General features: G+C 35.4%; 1 protein-coding gene across 3 annotated transcripts in view; it reads right to left on the bottom strand.

The window, feature by feature from the left end:
- Positions 1-3,153: 3,153 nt before the first annotated feature.
- The window catches only part of Lrch (Leucine-rich-repeats and calponin homology domain protein), a 49,893-nt gene continuing 33,106 nt past the window's right edge, over positions 3,154-19,940 (bottom strand). Inside the window, exons 2-13 of one of the 3 annotated variants that reach the window (XM_018521555.1) lie at positions 17,947-18,091; positions 17,173-17,405; positions 16,598-16,734; positions 16,022-16,237; positions 14,959-15,120; positions 13,861-13,982; positions 13,510-13,656; positions 12,356-12,753; positions 12,023-12,174; positions 11,805-11,942; positions 11,658-11,735; positions 3,154-3,567 (exon numbers count right to left, since the gene is read on the bottom strand). In XM_018521555.1, the coding sequence (XP_018377057.1) occupies positions 3,421-3,567; positions 11,658-11,735; positions 11,805-11,942; positions 12,023-12,174; positions 12,356-12,753; positions 13,510-13,656; positions 13,861-13,982; positions 14,959-15,120; positions 16,022-16,237; positions 16,598-16,734; positions 17,173-17,405; positions 17,947-18,091 (2,075 nt within the window). In that variant the 3' untranslated portion in view covers positions 3,154-3,420. Of the gene's footprint in view, positions 3,568-10,009; positions 10,483-11,657; positions 11,736-11,804; positions 11,943-12,022; positions 12,175-12,355; positions 12,754-13,509; positions 13,657-13,860; positions 13,983-14,958; positions 15,121-16,021; positions 16,238-16,597; positions 16,735-17,172; positions 17,406-17,946; positions 18,092-19,940 lie in introns of those variants that run through there. The other 2 variants (XM_018521554.1, XM_018521556.1) reach the window with 2 other exon arrangements.

Below are 19,940 nucleotides of genomic sequence, written 5' to 3'. Positions count from 1 at the left end.
TGAACGTTACAGTTATCCGCGTGTCGGCAAATGCTGTACGGTTGTCGCACTGGCCGGGCCTCTTAATTCCCTCTTTTGCTTCTTCGAGCCACGGCACTTGAGATCCTTCACGTTCCTTCACGCTGATACGAAATGATCACATCGATCGAAATTAAAAGACCATCGTAACGTAGACAATTATAATTAATGATATATTAAACTTAGCACCTAATGGGGTTATTCGCAATTAACGGTTCGCAATTAACTATTCGGGAATTTCGATAACGCAAAGTAAAGTACAGAAGTCCTTTCTGCTTGGCCTAGGAAAATCGTCTCGCCGATTCATAGCGCATTAACTACGAAGATAGGATTTAAAAAATTCAGAATGCATTGCACGCTTATTAAACGAGATCCAGAAAAAATTATAAAAGGAAGTATCAAGACACAGAATATTTTTAATCGGACTTGGCTGAGTCTAATTAAAAATATCTTGTTTTAACGTCATTAATATTTACGGTTTCCAATTTCTATATCTATACTGCAAAACAATTTACAATATATCGAGAAAATCACTGTGATAAATCGAAAGTTCCCTTGGTGCAATTCACCCTGAAATTGAAATCATGAGACGCTTACGTATACCAGCTTGAACACCTAGGCCTTAAGGTCTAAGTACAAAGATAATCGTATTTAATCATAATAATAAATCGTGATCGTGTAGGTCAATATACAATAATTTGCGTTTTAATTAATTAATTAATTAAACGTATTTCGTATCGACCGTATTATAGCATCTCAAGTGACTGCTGTGGTTACAAGTCTAATATTATACGATTGATACGGTATATATTTAATACTAATCATTGTGCGTTGACTTACAACTACGATTTACTTTTTACTAACAATAAGATTATCTTGGTACTTAAGCCCTTACTCGTGCCTTTAATAACGTACTTGACACTTATCGGTAACCAGTCGCGGTTCACCATCGACATCGGCAATTATTAACGATGCCCATGTCTCGTGATCGTTAGCGATCGTTAGCAATTATCGTTTGCTAATTTGAAAGTTCCTAACTAATCTTCTGCTCGTGCAGAGGCTTACCTATCTTTTGACGCGACATTTCTTTGGAGGAGAATGAGACATCGCTTTTGCGAATTACGAGTACCGAATATCAACCCTCAAGTACATATATTTTCTACAAGTACATATATTTTTATATAATAATTTTTATTCTTAGGTTTATTATGTAAAAACGTATACTAGATAACACAAGGATAATAATTATATAAAAAGGATATCCCTTACAATATTATAGCAATTAATAATTTAAATGATTATTAATATATTAATTAATTTTTTAGTTATATATAATTATTCAAATATAATTAATTTTTTTCTAGTTAATTTATTCAGACAATATCCGATTATCTAATTTATTAATTATCTTGGTCAATCAAATGGACAATTTCTTTCACGTGTACATTGGAAAATATTTTCTAAGAGAGGAAGTTGATTTAAAAAATTATTATATAGTACAATCACAATATAAAATTAGTATATAAAAACATATTGTTTAAAAATACTTCAAATTCATATACAGTTCGATTGTCCAAGATAAAGTCAAGATTTTTTATTAGAAATAGCTCCACTCGTGGATTAAATCCACTTGTTCTAAATTCAATTAAGTACAGGATCTACAGTCAGCAGTCAAGGGTATACTTGACTTGAGGGTACCAATTCGATACAAAAGATAATATCTCGAAATGAATGAATTCATTTACGTATACTATTTCCGTTTAAGGCGTGTAACGATAATTAGAAGCGATCGAAATTAAAAATTCGTGTAACGCAGATGTATTTCTTCTTTGGAGTGCTCGTATTTACGGGTTGCTAGCCTAGTCTAAATTCAGCTTGTAGCGACGCATGCATGCGAGATATTGGATCACGGATACACAAGGACTACACTATTCGAAAGCTCCGGCATTTTTAGCAGCCTAGCGAAATCGAGCCTTAAGACTGAATGTCCACTAGACTCTCTTTGCCTCTTTGACCAGGATTTAATTACATATTCTTGATTTGTAAAATTGGATCGTTTAATTTTACGATAATTAAACGATATTTGAAAATTTTAAGTGGATACACAACCTAAGGATCTCGATAGGTCCTTCCAATATCTCCAAATTCCGTCTAGCTGTTCTATAAAATCCGCCCCGTTTTCATCCCGAGATTTCGAAGGACCCGGCTGCAACTACGAGCAAAAATAAGCATTATCGTGTTCGTTTTTTCGATATAAAATTCGTTATATCTAATTAAGTGTGTCATGGTTGATCGCAATTACATTAAGTACGCGAATTCGTGCGTATCTGAGATTCGCATAGCGATTTTGATAAGAAAGAAATCCGTCGCTTGGTATTAACACCGGAAAGTTGCTTATCGTGCGAAAGAACACAAAAAAGAGTTTCCTTCACATAGATTAGCTTGGTGTGCGATCGACCGTTCGACGAATCGCTCTTCGTGGCGATTTCGAAAGCGATTTGTCAGAGCGCTCGTACAGACGTGGCGACAAAGCGACTTATTGTCGGTTTGATAAAGAATCACTTCAGAAACTTGTATTTCTAAGAATGATTCTCGAACTAGTGTGTGTTTCGAGATAATCGAGATACCGCAAAAATCCCAAAATGTCCCCTAGATATTCGAAAAATATTTCAGACATTTAAAAGACATTTTATGGATCGGAAAGTGCTTTAGATACCTAAGGTTCGTAAAAGATCACTTTTAGATATCTAATGGAAGTCTAAAAGAGAGAAATCTCTTTCTGACGTCTTTACGTCTTTCAACTGCGTGTATCATCTGAAAAGTCTTTATTTGTTTAATATTTAATAATTAAGTATCGCTATTAAACCTAAATCCTAGTTTTCTTTCGAGTTTTGATTTTAATCCTTAACTGAGGAGGATGGGGGAAAGTTTAGAGATATCTAAATAATCTGCTATACAAAATTTATACATGAAATTATTTGAAATTTCTAATTCGGTTAAAAATTCTATTCTCTTTCAACTATTTCATGAGATTGAACGCTATTCTTTAAATCAAATTAAAAAAATTTTATATATAATCAGTAAAATTATATAGTCAGATCAGTTAAGGATTGACTAATCAGCTCGCGTGTCAAATTGCCGACCTGCGAACGTTTCGTTTACGCTGAAACCGAAGCGGCCGAACAAATTCCAGTTCAGTCCTTACGATTCGAAGGAGAGAGGAGTTACGTCGAACTCCCCATTCGTCTCTGTCTAGGAGCGCATCCTGAGTGCATTTCGAGCACATCCGTCGCTGTCACCTCGCTCGCAGTTCATCCTCACCTCTTTCCCTCTCCCTACCCGAGAGGGAGACGGATTCCGGGCTCTCTCGCCAGGCAATCTCGCGAATTAGATAGTCTGGCGCTAAGCAGGCACGTGGTTCGGCATACTCGAGGACGTCTGTAGGGGCGAACGTGTTTGGTGAAACCTCAACAGTTCGGACACAGTGACTGCGACACGTACGACCCCGCGACCTCCCTCCAGGACGTCGCTGGCACAGCATACGAGATTCTGAAAAATTAGCAAGAAGCACATACGCGTCTTTAGCACCTCTGTTTTCTTGTTGCGCAAATATTTTCATCTGTCTTGAATAAAAATGCGCGATTGATTTAAATTATAATCTAAAAACATGACGAAAATACATCTAAAGGAAAAAGAAATATTTAAAAGATATACGAAAAAAAGCTTTAAATTATACATTTTTATTTTTAAGCAACTTTACAGTATTGCCTTTATAGACAATTGTACCTGTATCGAAATATTCTAGGAGATGAGAAATAACACCAAGAGAGTTTATTTCGATTAAATATATGTATTACAAATAAAAATGTAGAATAAAATACTGTGAATCTCTTACCTATGATCAATAAATTTCAAAAATGTCTTATCAGGCGTTTAGGCGATATCAAAAGTCAGATGATGAAACCTGATTTTTTACTTACAAGAAAATGTTTGAATAATAAGCGAATAGATATATAAATGTATGAATCGAGAGAGATAAAAGTGAGTTTAGATAACAGAACACATCTAAAAAAAATGCAAAAATTCAAATTCAATTCTCAGTTAAGAAAACTTTTTCTTTAACACGAGATGTACAAAAGCTTTTCGAAAATATTTAAAAAATCGGTAAAAATAATAATAGTTTAAAGTGCGTTAAATTTTAAAGTAAGGATTATTTTGCAAAAATTTTTATAAAAACGTTTGTAACATGCAACAAAGTGAAGAAGATGGTATCAAGTTCACAATTTTTCCGATTAATTATGTTCTATTACTGAATGAACGTAATAGTTTAAGAAAAGGATGTTTTATTATAAATGGCTATAGTGTTACAATCATTATGTTTTTTATCCATACAATCAACGTTACAGAGTATACTTCAAAGGAAAAAAACAAGGTCAATGATATCCGAGTGGCGAAACAACACACACTAAAGAAATTTTTGATCGATTAATTCGACAGAAATCAAAGAAAAGATGCGATGATTGTCTCTTCGCATTATACATTTCGCCACTAGGACCGTTCTCTCTAATAACAAAACGTTAGGGATGGCGAGTGTCGTATATAAGTAATTTATAAATAAATTAAATATGAAAGACAGAAAAACAAAATACACTGCGAGACTTGCGAGATATGATATCTGCAAGATATCGATCAAGCTGCAGATACATCGGTGGTTCGATCGTAATCGTTGAACGGCGTTGCTTCGGGTCAAATAATTGTACTCGTTAAAATTATCTAGGCAGTATTCGGCTAATAAACGCACGTATTTTCTGAGTACGTTAAGTACAATATTTTATTTAAAAATTTAATTCACTCTCTCTAGAGTCATTGGATTGTCGTTTACTATTATACACGTATTTATTGTATAATGCAACAAAAGTAAACTTACAATCAAAAATTTATAGATTAATTCGAAAGTAATAGGGTATTAAATAATAATTACTAATAGTAGTTAATTTAAATTAACAATATATAACTTATATTTTACATATAGACGTACGGTTTTCGATTGAAAATTGTTTCCAAATATCTGCCTTGGAAGAAACAAAAGGGAAACTTACAAGTCAAAGCGAAAAATTAATGGACATATTTAAATAAGATTTGATAATTCACTTCAGAACAATTTTAAAATATTTACTAATATTTTACAAATATCTACTAATATATTTTGATTAAAAAGTATTTTTTCTCTTTAATTAAATGCTAACAAACAATTTATAATAGATGTAAAGGAAATTAAACCCGATTTGAAACAATATAAATATGTTGTGCGTATATGCGTTTTTCGAGATCAGTTATCGCCCTATGTAAAAATCGAATTGAAATAAGTCGATCATGCTAGACTCGTTATTCTGATCCCATTTAGGCCACATATCTATTCAGAAAGGAATTATTGTCTTCAGCTCAGTGAGCAGGTATGATCGATGCAAGTACGAAACGTTTAAAGAGACGCCGCGGAATAAATATAGATATGTATATAAATAGACAAGAGAAGCTTTAAAAGCTTACGGAAACAACAATGGACGAAAATACACCAAGCACCAAGTGGATTTATCGAGCTAGCGAATAATTTAATTGACTTACATACGTTAATATTAAAAAAAAATGGAAGAAAAAAGGTCAGAAACGATGTAAAAGAACTAGTTTCAACGAACTATATATCTGTTTTCATATAATATATCTATCTCTATATATATATATATATTTCTGCATATATAAGCTTTCTCTCTTCGCGTACTTTACAAAAATTATACACATAAGCTAAACGCAAACGGAATGATTTCGTATTTTTCTCCCTCCTTAAGTATTTTTCTTTCTTTTTTGTTTCGTGAATATGCTTAATAGTGATGTATAGCCTCTTGCAAAAGCGAAAGCTGTTGGTAAAATTTCACTGTTACGATCTACGAGACTGATCCTCGACTAGTACGACTGGATCCAATTGAAATTCAATACAGAATTTTATTCCATGCGTATAAAACGTTGATATTAATCTAACGATCGATTTTTAACTGGCCGCTCTTAATAACTTCTATAATAGCTACATTAATAGCATCATTACAAAATCATTGTGCCGGTCCGTTTGCAAAGATAAGATTTAGCATATCTCTCTAGAGCAATTACGTATATCAATTGTGGACCGTTGTGCTAAGCAACTAATGATATAAAATGGTATGTGCTAAATTCGAATCCAGTCTTAAGTTGTTGAGAATACTATCCCAATACCTCGACATCTCGTCCAATTCTAATGAGAATAATACTGACGTGACGTGGCGACCATTCGTATTCGCGTCCCCGCAAAGGATCATTAGGCATCCGTCGTAATGATCGATGATTAAACGTAATGGAATATCCGAATGATGACTTGTCATCGTCCGGCCGTTCATTCGTTATTCTATAATGGACGATTCGCTCGTTGGATGTAAGCGCGGAAGTTATTAGCGGACCGCCTAATTACGCGTTTAAGATTCGGAACGCCCGGAGATAATAATTTGTCCACTGACGGTGCAATTTAACTTACGGTCGACAATTGCAGTTGAAAGCTTCTGACATTCTTGTCTTTTTTTTTTCAAGAGGCATTACTACAGATACTATCGTTAATCGTTTGACTGCGTATCGTTATTTTTATATATTATTAGAGTAACATGGACTAATTTTTCACAGAAAATTTATAAAAAAAGAAAACGCGCGCGCAAATTCCTCTCTTAATAATTATTAGTGTTTAATAACTAAATATAGCGAAGTAATATTCAAGCGAATAAGGCTACAAAAAGGAACCGTTTGAAAGATTAATTATATATGACATTCTGTAGAAATAAATTATACGCAAGAAACGATGCTAATAAGATATAAATTAAAGAAGGTAGAAAATGAACGCCGGGCGTTCCAGTAAATACAACATTCCTTTAAACTGACTAAACTGATTATTGCGGTTAAGTAATGAGTAGTAGCTACGAAATCATCAGTTGCAAATGAAATACGTAGAAGCCACAACAAATTGCTGTCGCAGAAAAGAAAAGAAATGCAAGGGGAGAAAATAATCTGACTAGAACGGATAGTTCGACTTACAACTAACGATACTATTGTTGTAGACTAGAAAGTGCAAAACCCACTTGATTACAAACGCGAAAATGCAATGCCGCTTAAGCGTGCATCTCCCGGCAAGATCGCGAACTGAATCCGAGTAGTCGTAAGAAGTCATGGAAGATACGGCTCGCCCTTGCAACCCCTTAAAAAACTACACTGGCATGCTGCATAGAGTAATGCACGTGTCGACTCGCAACGATACACGTGTAAATATTATGCTTGTATGATAGTCTCTCGAAATATAGAGTGGTCACCCATTATAAGGCCCACTTACGAAATATGTTACGAAAAGAATCCTACGTCTCTTTTTTTATGAAAAATCTTCCAGTCCTTCTCTGAAAGATCTTCCACACAAAAAGAATGATTCTGCTAAAGTAACTAAAAATTTAGCTAAATACATATCTGAAAATATTTATTACATTATCAAAACGATTATATAGAACGCTTCAGCTTGTTGTTAATACGTCAAAATTTTTTGTCTTTGTTTGAGTTTTATACATAACTATTTTCATAATTCAACAAAATTTTCAGATTTAATTAATTTTTTAATCTTTAGCAAAATCGTTCTTTCCGCAGTTATCAAAAATTTCCAGAATGCTCGACTTAAGCGTTCCGGTAATTCGTAAGATTAGTGTTGTTTCACATTAAGATCTTTTCAACGAGACCATAGACCTTGTCGGAAAAATGAAGTAATGCCGCATTCAATGGAACATGTTGAGAAGTTTGGCACTATCTTAAGTACTGCGGTGATTAGAATCAAAATTATTATTTAAAAAGCCTTCTATCTATCAATAAATTAGATGTTGTAATATTGTAGGTATCTGTTTTTTTCCGACAGAGATCCCGTCTTACAAATCTGAAGGATGTTTTCTTAACATTAAAGTATAAGTTATACGCTTACACATATTATAGACGATATTATGCCCTCTACGTTTCTATCAAGTTTTTATGAAAATAAATTAGCAGATAGCAGGCACCGTGTCTCTACCATCGTATATCGCTGTCACTTTGATCTCGATTGGTTGCTTTTTCGTACTATTTTATAGCTATGGCTAATTAGATATTATAGGAAATAACTATCTCAAAGTTTAAGTCAACGCGCGCGCGCGCGCTTTTTGTGAAAAGTTGAAGTGTCCATACAGTTTTTGTTAGTTTAAATTTCGACATTACAATTACAATATAGAATCAAGTCGAATAACTACTATAATTAGTATAGACTTACGTACTTGATTTTTATGTTTAACCGTGATTTTGAAATCTCGGTGGAAAATATACTTTTCATATTCGTATCTTCCAAATTCCAAAATTCACATTCCTTATCTTCCAAAAGCATTGGAACTCGTAAAATTAATGCCGAGATCAAAGTAACATTAATCTAAAATAAGTAGCTTTTTTAAATTACAACCAAACAGTTTGGTCGACAAAGTATCAAAGAGTGCTCTGTCTTGTTCCTTCCATCTCGAAACAAAAACGTTGTTTCTTGTGCTGGACAAATTGATAAAGAAGACAATCGAACTACTTATAAAATTATATAGAAATAAGGGAAGCAATAATTTACGGATAAATATAAACTTCACCACCATCTTTAAATCCTCCTTTGTTATACCTTACGTTACCAAAATAGAAAATCCTAGAACTGAAAGAGATTCCCTTAGCACCTTTTCGTGAATCCTGTAACACTCGTAGGCTACCTATCACAGACCCACCAATCTTGAAAAAGCCGCAGGCAGTTTATTGGTCGAATCTTAAAAAAATATTGCCATCGAAGGCATCGTAGTTATTCTTCCCTTTACTCTTTCTTCTCTTCCTGAGGGACAATCGCAGACCCAGACGAAAAAGATGATGTCGCAATACCAGTTAATTGGGATTCTGAGGTTTTCATCGTATACAAGGCAATGAATACTTTCCGAGAATTCGGAAAGTCAAACGGGATATACGACTTATACAATTCTGGAACGAGTATTGCGCATCAACTTTTGATTTCGACCATTAACCTTTTCTTTTTATCAAAATATTATTTCATCGGTCTAGCCGACGACAGCCGACTCGCACGATTACAAGCGGCGATCATATAACTGGTTCATTCTGTAAGGTACATTCACAACTAAACGTGATATGCGAGCGCCTTCCACTTTGATTGCGCTCTTTGATTTTATGTTAATTCGTAGTAAGCTCGGAAAAAACTAACGAGCACATAGAATACAATAAAACTTCGTGTTTTGCAGGGAACATTATCACGTAAACTTTCGCTGACATTCCCGCTTGCAATTGTCAATGAAGAACGAAGACTTTTTGAAACAAAATAGGTACAGACCTACATAATATTTAGCCGATTAAACATTCCATTGAGCTGCCTATCAACACTTAAAAACTACCTCCGAAAATTCTCCGCTGACTGCAAAATTCCTCGCTTACATGCTCGAGCGAGGAAAGTTACGTGAGCGTAGGTCAAAAAAGCGAACAATCTTGTTAAAGCTACTATTGTGATAAATAGGTTCTTGAAAACTAAGTACTTTGCCCCTGGCGAGGACTAGCGACAATTTCATATGCGACAAAAGATATGTTCTGATATTCTTTAAAGCGTCTAGATGCGGCGATGGCGAACCGTTTTTTAATCTGTATCCTCTTCAAAAAACACTTTAAAAAATTACAGAGTACTTTGATGTCGATGACGACCCTACAGTGTTCATGTTACGTAAACATTTAGACTGTCTTCTTGGAAAAGAAACGTGCCGCATCTATTGAATATTAATGCACATTTTTTCTTCATTTTATTTGCTGAACACCATTGGGAATTTTCGACATCAAAGTCAGATCCGACACGACACTTTCTTGAATTTTAATAAATACAAGTATAAATAAAGTTCACGAAAATAATATATAGCTCTAAAGATAAAGTGTGAAACAAACATTGAAAGTGTCATGTGCATCGTTGTTCGAACGAGACGGTTATTCTCAGACTTCATATCAAAAACAAAATTAAGATAGTAAAAAAGGAGACTCTGAGAATTGCCGCCTCAAGATACCGTAATTTCCATCCTGGCATCCTTTTTCTTCTTCTTTTTTAAATCGTAGATTCTTCTTTTTCGCAATACTGTCTCACTAATCGGGAAGTGGGAATAGATAGAGCAGAACTAGGGCGGATAGGAATGTGGCAAAAAGCATCGCGGATAGAACGTGGTCTTGAATCGTACGGAGTGAATCTGCGGCCGGCTCTTCGGTGCTACTCTCTTCCTCATCGCGAACAAGGAGAAGAGCAATGACGAGACGCGCCAAAGCCTCCAGCCCGTACGCGTCCATGTAACCCACGTCCATGATTGCGTCCGCGTCCAATAACACCTCCTGCAACACCAACAACGATACTACTCAGTCCCAGTTTCTATTTTACCGCACTGCGAGAACATTTCTCACGTGGCCTTAAAACGCATATCTCTGTCCTCTCCGAGGAAGGCCCTACTTTTGTATCAATGAGAAAAGAAGCGTTCCTCGGGGGATAGCTGTTCTGTTACACTCCGACCTATCACTATGTGATAAAAGGAAATCGTTCGTCTTCGCAAAAGAACTTTTGATAGAATTGATTTATTTGATTCTGATTTTCTTTAATGAAGTTTTACTTTGTAACAATGCTTGTTAAAGTCGATTATAATCAATTTATTCGTTCCTTAATGATCAAAAGTTCCATCTAGAAAACAATCAAGGAAAGAAGAATGGATAGGAAAAAGCAACAGTAACATAGTAATATTTTATATAATGATTGATGAAGAATTATTTGGATTGTTTGTATAGTTTAGGATAGTTAGTCCATGGATGTTAATCGGTAAGATATTCGGATGATGGCAGGAAAGGTGAGAACCCGAAGTACAGACTATTCCCCGAAGAAGCAACACAAAAGCGAACTGAAATCTATAGGCACATGCAACTAAAGCTTCTTCGCTAATTCATTTTTCTTCTTTCCTGCATTTATATTTTTATAACTATACCGCATGTTTTCATAAAATAGGTTTGCAATTCGCTCAAAATCAGTTCGAATTCGGGGACTGACTAGTAGTCGTTGAAAGTGTCATCGAGAAGTGACGGCTAAATTGCCGAAGCGTTAGTCACGATGTACACAGACATTTGGTTACGAATAATGTGCGATAAATTTTTCCGCCCGACTGTTCGCCAAGTATATTCGATAGATCTGGTCTAAGGATAACGCTCGATGAGAATATCTGGTAATTGTGCTTCGTAAAGAGTTAAGTTTTCGCACTGAGTCTCGTAACCAGTTTTACAGTTCTACTCTTCAACGAAGCACACACGGTCGATCAATTACTATCATGATTCTCTTGCCACATCACCATTTGTTAAAGAAAAATTAGAAACACATCGGATTAATTTATTCGGTATGGAAATATCCACCCTATCAACATGATGTTGTACACTAATGATGACAGCGTGTCTCATGCATGTGTAGTATACTCTGAGCGAAAGAGAAGCACAAACTTCTTTGAAACTATTTAACAAGAAGAATATCTTACCTCATCAACGCCAATCTTCCGACACGCCTCGAGGAAGTTGTCAACGTTACGCCTGCATCGTGCCATTGTCAGCTTAGGCTACAAAAAAAAGTTAAATCAGTCTATTGATACATGGAATATATCACAAAATCGCGAAAAAATACTCACTACAGCGGGAGAAGGAACATGTATACTAGCAACTGATCGTGGTCTAACATGGTTCGCCAAGTGACAAAGAACAACACCATCCGTTAACGCTGGTGCAAGGTCCTCTGGCAATGCCATCTTCAATCTCGTCTCTATGTGCTATTATAAATATATTCTTGATTATATTATAAAATCGCTTTTCACAAGTAATTACAGTTGTTTTTCGTTATGATGCTTACATTTCGTAGTTGTTCGATGAGATCAGCCTCTTCTTTGGCACGTTCAAACTCTCTCCTCATAGTAAAAGAATACTTTTCAGGCACATTACTATTCCATGTGACGGATCGCGGGGATTTTGGACTGCCGCCGTTTTTACTGGGACTGTTGTTGCCTAATAAACATACGCATACTATAAGCATATTGTGTAATCAAAGTCCTCTCTTACACTGCATAAAATGTATAAGAGAAATTTTTGTAAAATGTAAAATTGCTCTTATACATCAACTGCAAATGTATTTATCTACGAACAAATTTATAATTTCCTTTTTGTTTTTTTTAATATAAATGATTACCTTCAACGTAACCAACAGCGGTTTTCACCAGTCTGGGCGCATGCGCTGGACTCGTATTCGTGGAGAGAATACTACTCGAAGTTTTAATAGGCGAGCTAGGTTTTTTATAAGGTTGCTCAAGATATTTTCCGTTCTTATTGTTGTAATCGTTATTACTACCGTTGATGATTGGCGTGCTTTGGTAGTTTATTCGCGACGGGGTAACTTTCTGCACTGGCCTCTTTAATGCATTATCTTCGTTGAAGATTTGCTTGCCAGTTAGAGCAATGGTTTCTTTATTGTTGCCCATGTCGGTTTCGTTTTGCGTCTCGTTGCCTGGAGGCGTCACTTGCTCGCGAGGTCTGTATACGCTTAGACCTTCGTTAGCCCTCTGCTGCTTCAGAGCTTCTTTGTACTCCCTAAGAATAAAATAGTTTATATCAAAGCGAACACTGTCGTAGATTGCGTAAGAACATGATATGAAACTTTCACGAATGATATTTGATGATCCTTGTGAGTATGAATGATTAAAACAAGACAATGTATAAAATATCGAAAGCATTATTACAATCTCGCAATATATTAATCCTCTAATTTGAGGAATACCTAATCAATAAAAATTATTTCTAATATTTTAGAAATAATTTTGAATAACTAGATATTCCTCAGAAGACGATTAATTATATTATAATTTATATATCTCTCTATATGTAAACAGCATGTACATTTTATACAATACACATTCTTTTTTCTTAAACCTTCGTTGCCACTCTATACCGTTTTATCACGTACTTACCATATAGATATTGTGTAAAAATATTGCATAAAAATAAACATGTAGCAAATTTTTTTCAATTGAAACGTCAGACATTAAGAAATATAACGATAGCAAACAAATGTATATATCTTTATTAATAAAAAAAAGTTATAAATTGATAATGAGAGTGGTACCGAAGAGTTAAATATTTAATTAGAATCACAAATGCCCGTCATTTGGATACTGAAGAGGATTGATACGATAAAGTCAATCGTAGTTGCTCAACGCATATAATACGTCACAGCATTACCAGGCGCGCCTATCATACGAATGAGTAAATGAGTAACGCAAACGTGATAACATGAGATAAATTCGGACGGACAAGGGCTTTTGTTGGTACGGTCCAAAGCAAAGTTACCTGTACGTCTGTATATGATTGAACGGCCTTTTATCGTCGCCGTTCACCATTGCAGCGGTACCCGTTGCAGTTTGGAGCGGGTGTACTGATTGCTGTGCGGATGATATCTGCTGCGACTGACTCGTCAAATGCGTGGACTCCAGATGGCTGTAAAAAGGGATTGCCAGCCACGATAATGCACATGCACGCATGCAAAAATATACGTATATGTATATGTATGTAAACTACCGTGACAGTTTGTATCACAATATCAATTGCAAACATCGAGGGAACGCGCTCGTTTGTTTCGAGGGAAAGCACGCGGATAGGGTAATTGACCCATTAATCATCTTAGCGAGAGGCTTCACTCACCCAGGTGGCGTAATCGATGTGTGATGAAGGCCGGAGATCATTGGTCTTCTAATGTCTGCCCCATTCTCCGAGGTGCTCCTCTCTAATCTCCTCTTTTCTAGTTGATCGTGCAGTACCATCGCCTGCAAAAGATTTCGCATGAGAATGTGAATTATAACTTTTAACATCTTCGTAAAACGCCTTAATAATTAAACAGGAATAATTTTAAGTTTAATATTAATTTAACTTTGTCTTTTTATAATTTGTTATCTTAGAATTTAAAATCTTTATCTCTAGATAAGAAATGTTTTCAATTAGCACTCTTAATTAACGTTATATTTTATCACAAAATTATGTTTTGTCAATTGCTTTAATTATAGATTTTAATTATAGATTTCAAAATGAATTCTTGTTGAAGGAAGCTCAGCCTTCAATGTATAAAAGAAACAGTAAATATATGAGAAAGCGATTTCGCCATACATTAAGTATATACGAACATTTACTATTGATGCAGCATGCATTCGTAATTTTGAAACGTCGTCGTAAAAATGATGTTTTATTGGGTCAAGGCTTTATAACGAGATTTGAGCGACAGCCAACAACGGTTTGTCGACTATTATCATTATCGTAGCTCGACTTGAGTTCTATTCGGCAGCTAAATATAGCGGCTATGTCATCCTTTAAATTCCGTACTACAGTTTATTGCTTAAACACTTATTTTAGACAGAATCTAAATCGTGCGCGATTAGCTCCTGATAATAATAACAAATATATTTTTTCCATTATCTTAATCAATTATCAGAATTTTATCGGTCTACGTTCCTATCTTTTATAGAAACCTGACTTCTCCAGTTGTCATAAAAGTGAATTACTTTGAGATATTACAGTTTCTAGTTTTAAATCATTCGTACGAATCAAAATCAACAAATACGGCAATCGACATTTGCTGAATATAAAAAGTAGAAAAGAAATGGAAATATAAAAAACAATATTATTATCAATAAAATTTAAGAAATTGTAGTTCAATTTTTTTTCATAGCTTAAACACTTTTTTCTTGAAATAATCAGAATAGCGATAACGCTAATTTGTTTTTGCGAGAATCTTATGTATTAGCCTACCTTGCCCAACTCATCCTCCAGGGACGTGTGCTCCCCGGGTGAAATCGTGCTGGGCGTCGACGTGCCACTACAAGATCCGTTCACGCCTACCTCGTGTGGTAGCGTTATCGAGAGCGGTGAACATTCCTGCCTCCACAAGCTGCGAACTTCGCCGTCGTGTATCTGCAAACGGTGGCCAACAGGAGGCATGTAAAATCGTGGATTGTGTGCATTTTGCGCACTAGTAGAAGTTTATTCGTGCACTTTATACAATGATTTATATTAAAAATCAAACGCGAAGTCGCTCGCATTTCTCAGACAAATCTCTTTTTTATATACAATATAATTTATGTACAAAAATTGCATAGAAATTTACAGAAAGATGCACAACCTTGACTACGGTATAAAGCATCTTCAATTTATTGCATTTTCTTGGAAAAACCAGTAATAAAAGGAAGACTAACGAGGAAGGAACAAAATATACAAATTGTTGAAAATAAATATTTAGAGGTACTTTATATTTATGGTCAAGGTTGTATAATAATTTCTCTAACACAATTCTAAAAAGTCATATGAATAAAAGAATTAAAATCTCTAAAAAAGAAGTACCTAGATAAGCAAAAGCATTTGTTCTAAAGCATTTTAAAAACATAAATCAAAAGTATGTTCTACAATGCTACTGTATTATTATATACTGTTACATTTTAATAGATACCTCTACTAATATCTAATTCTTTATTTACAAATAAGTCCTTTAACTATATGCATAAGCAAATGCAAATCCACTGTAATATCCTTTTATCTCTTTCAGCATTTTCTTCGTTAATAAAACAATTAAAAATATTTATTCCGTTTGAAATGTATATAATACAATATGTTCATTTATATCCTTCAAAGTTTCCTTCGAAAAAGTAAAAGCGAAAGCGCTTGTGTTTCGGTTTATTCATATGACCGCACTGGATCAGAGATCCGCGGGCAATTCGGCGGCGGACTCGCCGAATAGCTTCGCGAAGAAGTAGCTGTAGAGTGTGTGCAGGAGATGTAGCGATAGTGAAAAGGCCACGAGAGCGACGGTGAAACTAACCGCGCTGTGGATCTCTTGGGACCAACGTTTGTCGACACCGTCGCTGGTGCTGTATCCACTGTCGACGTTGTGCCGTCGATGCGACCTCGTGTCCAACGTCGCATGACCTCTTGCATCTAGAGGTGCCCGCCGCGTTCGACCGCCTCTGGCCCTCTCGTGTTTCGCTGCCTGCCTCTCCAAGTACTTGAAAATGTGCGTTCGCCCGCGAATGCATAGCTGAAACCGGCAGTAAGAACTTTAGCATATGAGACCGGTATTCTCGAAGGAAAGACGTCTCGCGTTTCCTTTGTATCTTGTTGCCTTCCGGCAATGTACAGAATGATATTAAACGTTTCTGAACGGCGAGGTACTGATTCATGAATTCAAATAAAGTCTCGAATGAAGTACGAAGCGAAAGGCATCGGTCTTGCAAGCAGTTCCGTAGGCAGTCTGTGATTGTGAAACGGCAGTTCAATTGAAGTAACATCGCGTACAGTTTTATTAGAAAGAATCCGTCGAGGAAAGAGCGTAGGAATATGTATTGCGGAAAGAAGATTTGAGCGAAAACACAGACGAATCATGATCGTTAATGCTCACCGAGGCAGGCGGCGAGGTGAGCGGATTGTCGGACAGTTTAAAATCCACCAAGCTCTTCATCTTCCTCATCTCGTTTGGAAGCACAGATATTCGATTACCGCTAATATCCAGCTTCACGAGCCTCAGGTACGTCAGTTCTATATAAAAATATAATTTAAAAACTTAATTTCTCGCACTTGATCATCAATCCTGAGATATTAATCTCTTTGAGAGACCAATCATAACTAATATCTTTAATATTTCTTTCAAATCTCTTTTCATTTTTTTTTAAATTAACTTTTTTTATTTTGCTTAACGAATAAATAAAAAGATTTATTTAGAATTAATTTTTAAAGATTGACTTTCTCTCTTTCGTGAGCGTTGGCTTTGTTAGAATTAATTTACTGAGAGTTACTTTTAAATTCCCAGTAGATTTTTGGCAAGATTTATTTTGCAAATACTTATTGAACAAATTGATTCAATATACACAGATGGATTCAATTATTTCTTAATCGCGATTAAAGCAGCGAGTTTATCCGAGCGTGATAAACATCTGTTGTATACATCGCGCGATCGCGTTAAAAAGGTGGTCCTACCTATAGGCAGGTGCACCAGCAAGTTGCTCCTCAAGTCTAGAGACCGGAGTTGTGCAAGGTCGCCCATTCGAGGTGGAAGACTCGTGATTTCGTTACAACCTGCGTCCAGTTCTGCCAATACTGTCATCCTGCCCAGCTCGTCTGGCAAAGATGCTAATCTGTTGTGTGCGACTAGCAACGTCTGAAGGGGTAGCCTGCATATCTCTCGAGGTAGCGATGTCAATTGGTTTCGACTGTGAATTATAATATCTTCTTTAAATAAATTCTCGCTAAAATTATATTCGCAAGTTGAAACTTTTTTCAAACGGATAATCAATTATAGAAATATCAATTAGTTAATTTTAGTAAATTATTTCAACAATTATAAACAATTCGTAGAATATTTTAGAAATGGAATTAGTTTTTTATAATAGATACGGCTTATCAAAAATTATTCGAAATGTGTCTCTTTCATTGAAACTTTTTTTTAAATCAAAAGAATTATTTAATGAATAATTATAGTACACTCAATAATTAATTGTACAATTATACGTAGTTAATCATTATTCTTCCAATAACTTTCAAAGTGTTTAAAATTTTTAATTATATTATGCTGCGCAGTCTAGCAGGAACTTAACGTTATCAACGTCATATCATATAGGATGCCTGCGATACTGTATCGCGCAGTTCAATGTGTGTGTGTGTGTGTGTGTGTGTGTGTGTGTGTGTGTGTGTGTGTGTGTGTGTGTGTGTGTGTGTGTGTGTGTGTGTGTGTGTGTGTGTTTATGTACCAACCTAAGATCGAGGTAGTTCAAGGATTGGAGCATTACGACGGTTTCCGGGATTATTCTTATGGCATTATGATAAAGATGCAGCTTTTCGAGGAATGAAAATTCCGTGACTTCCTCCGGTAACTCACTGAAACGATTCTTCGAAAGGTCTGTAACAGAAAGCAGATACTCATCTTTACGATGTGCTAGACGATAAAGACATGATCGTCGCAACTTCCGCTATTAAAACGAATGTAACATCAACAGGCGTCGCGTGATTTCAACAGGAAATTAGAACGCGTCATAAATACATAAATAGGAAAAAAGTAGATCTCGCGCGCTACTGAAAACTGATTTGCAATTAAGAGCTGTCGTTCGACATCAAACTCCGCATTCTCATTAAAACAATTCATCGCATCGTAAAAGCATCGCTCAAACAATAAACGGCGTCCTTATATTATACGATTAGGCCGATAAAACTCGTTGAGAAGTGTAGGTATTATCGAACTGTCTTAATAAGGTACCGATATATCTCCCATGGCAACAGCTGTATACCTCGGCTAGGGTGATCTTAGGGTGTTGCTGGGGGTTGTTATGAATGGGGCGCGACGGCCACGTGCGCGCAACACAGGCTCGAAACCCAGGAAAAAGACAAGGGTAACTCAGCTACTTCTGGCTTCAAACCTTCTTTCTGATCAATAACAGCCTCGAGACTTGCGAAACCGTTCGCGAAAGACGTAGCCAATTCGCATGTCGAATAATTCCGAAATATCATTCTTTTAATCCAAACAGCACGTATAATAAATGTCGCAAGCATGTTTTAATTACGCACGTAGTCATATGAAATGTTACGAAATTGATATTTTATCTAGATTATTTGGTAACTTTTATATAACAATTGTTACTCCTTCTATATGTAAAATTTTTGTTTATTAAAATTTGACATAAAGTATTAAATTTAATCTTTCCTTAGTTTTAAATATTTTTTCTTAGGTACCTATATATTTTTAACATCAATGTTAGAGTAAAGGGCGCGGTCATTACGACACTCCTGCATGTACTTGACATTTAAATGACGGTCATAATAGTTAAAGGTCTTCTAATAGTCTTAAAATATAAAAGCCTTGAGCTTAATATATACGACGTCAACAGAATAATTGATACAATAGACAATGTTTTATGAAGACATTTAGTATTATATAATACTATACAATTTGTGTTCTACGCATCTTTGTTCTTTTCTCTATGGTAGTATACCGGGGAGATTAATTTACGGAAATTTTCCAAATATTCCCAAGCCTGCAGGGAGAAAATTAGATTCCAACGAATTCGTCGAACGATTAACGGAAATTGGCAATCGTCGCGTGCGAAAGATACGCGATTTCCTTTGACGACATCGAGAGTTCAGTTCAGCAATTTTCGTCGTTCGTCATTCTTGTTTAACAAAATAAATAAAGAGCATTTATTCACATAAATTTTTATTGTATTCGTGAATTACATTCAAAAATATTAATTCAAGTAATAATTACTTCTACATTTATGTAAAATAAAATATTCAATAATTACAATGATATAAGTAGAACAATATATTTATTTATATAAATTGATAATATTATGTCTATTTTTATTTTTAAGTTCTCTATCTTTCTTCTCTATCTTTCCTCTCTTGTTGATATATACGTAATTAGTGGAATCGCAGACTGCAATAACTCAATCTTACGAATCGCGCTCGTAATTCACTATAGCATAAGACAATTCGTCTTCATTCGTCGAAAAATGTAGCAATTTACGCGGTTACAACCCGAGGGTGTGTCTTGACGAGCGTAACTTCGTTAATCGATCTCGATTCTTACACGCTGCGCGAACTAAGCGTATTGAAACCGGAGTAATTTAGATGGGGAAGAAATTCGAGGCGTGAATGGGGATGCATGAATAGGGATGCTTACAACACTTTCATCTCATGGCAAAATATTTGACTTTTTATTTTTTTTATTCGACGCTCAATGCTGCAAATCGATA

The sequence above is a fragment of the Trachymyrmex cornetzi genome, unplaced genomic scaffold (assembly GCF_001594075.2).
Source record: "Trachymyrmex cornetzi isolate Tcor2-1 unplaced genomic scaffold, Tcor1.1 scaffold99, whole genome shotgun sequence".
Lineage (NCBI taxonomy): Eukaryota > Metazoa > Arthropoda > Insecta > Hymenoptera > Formicidae > Trachymyrmex > Trachymyrmex cornetzi.
Note: the sequence above shows the minus strand (reverse complement) of the source record. Positions and strands in the feature narration are given on the sequence as shown.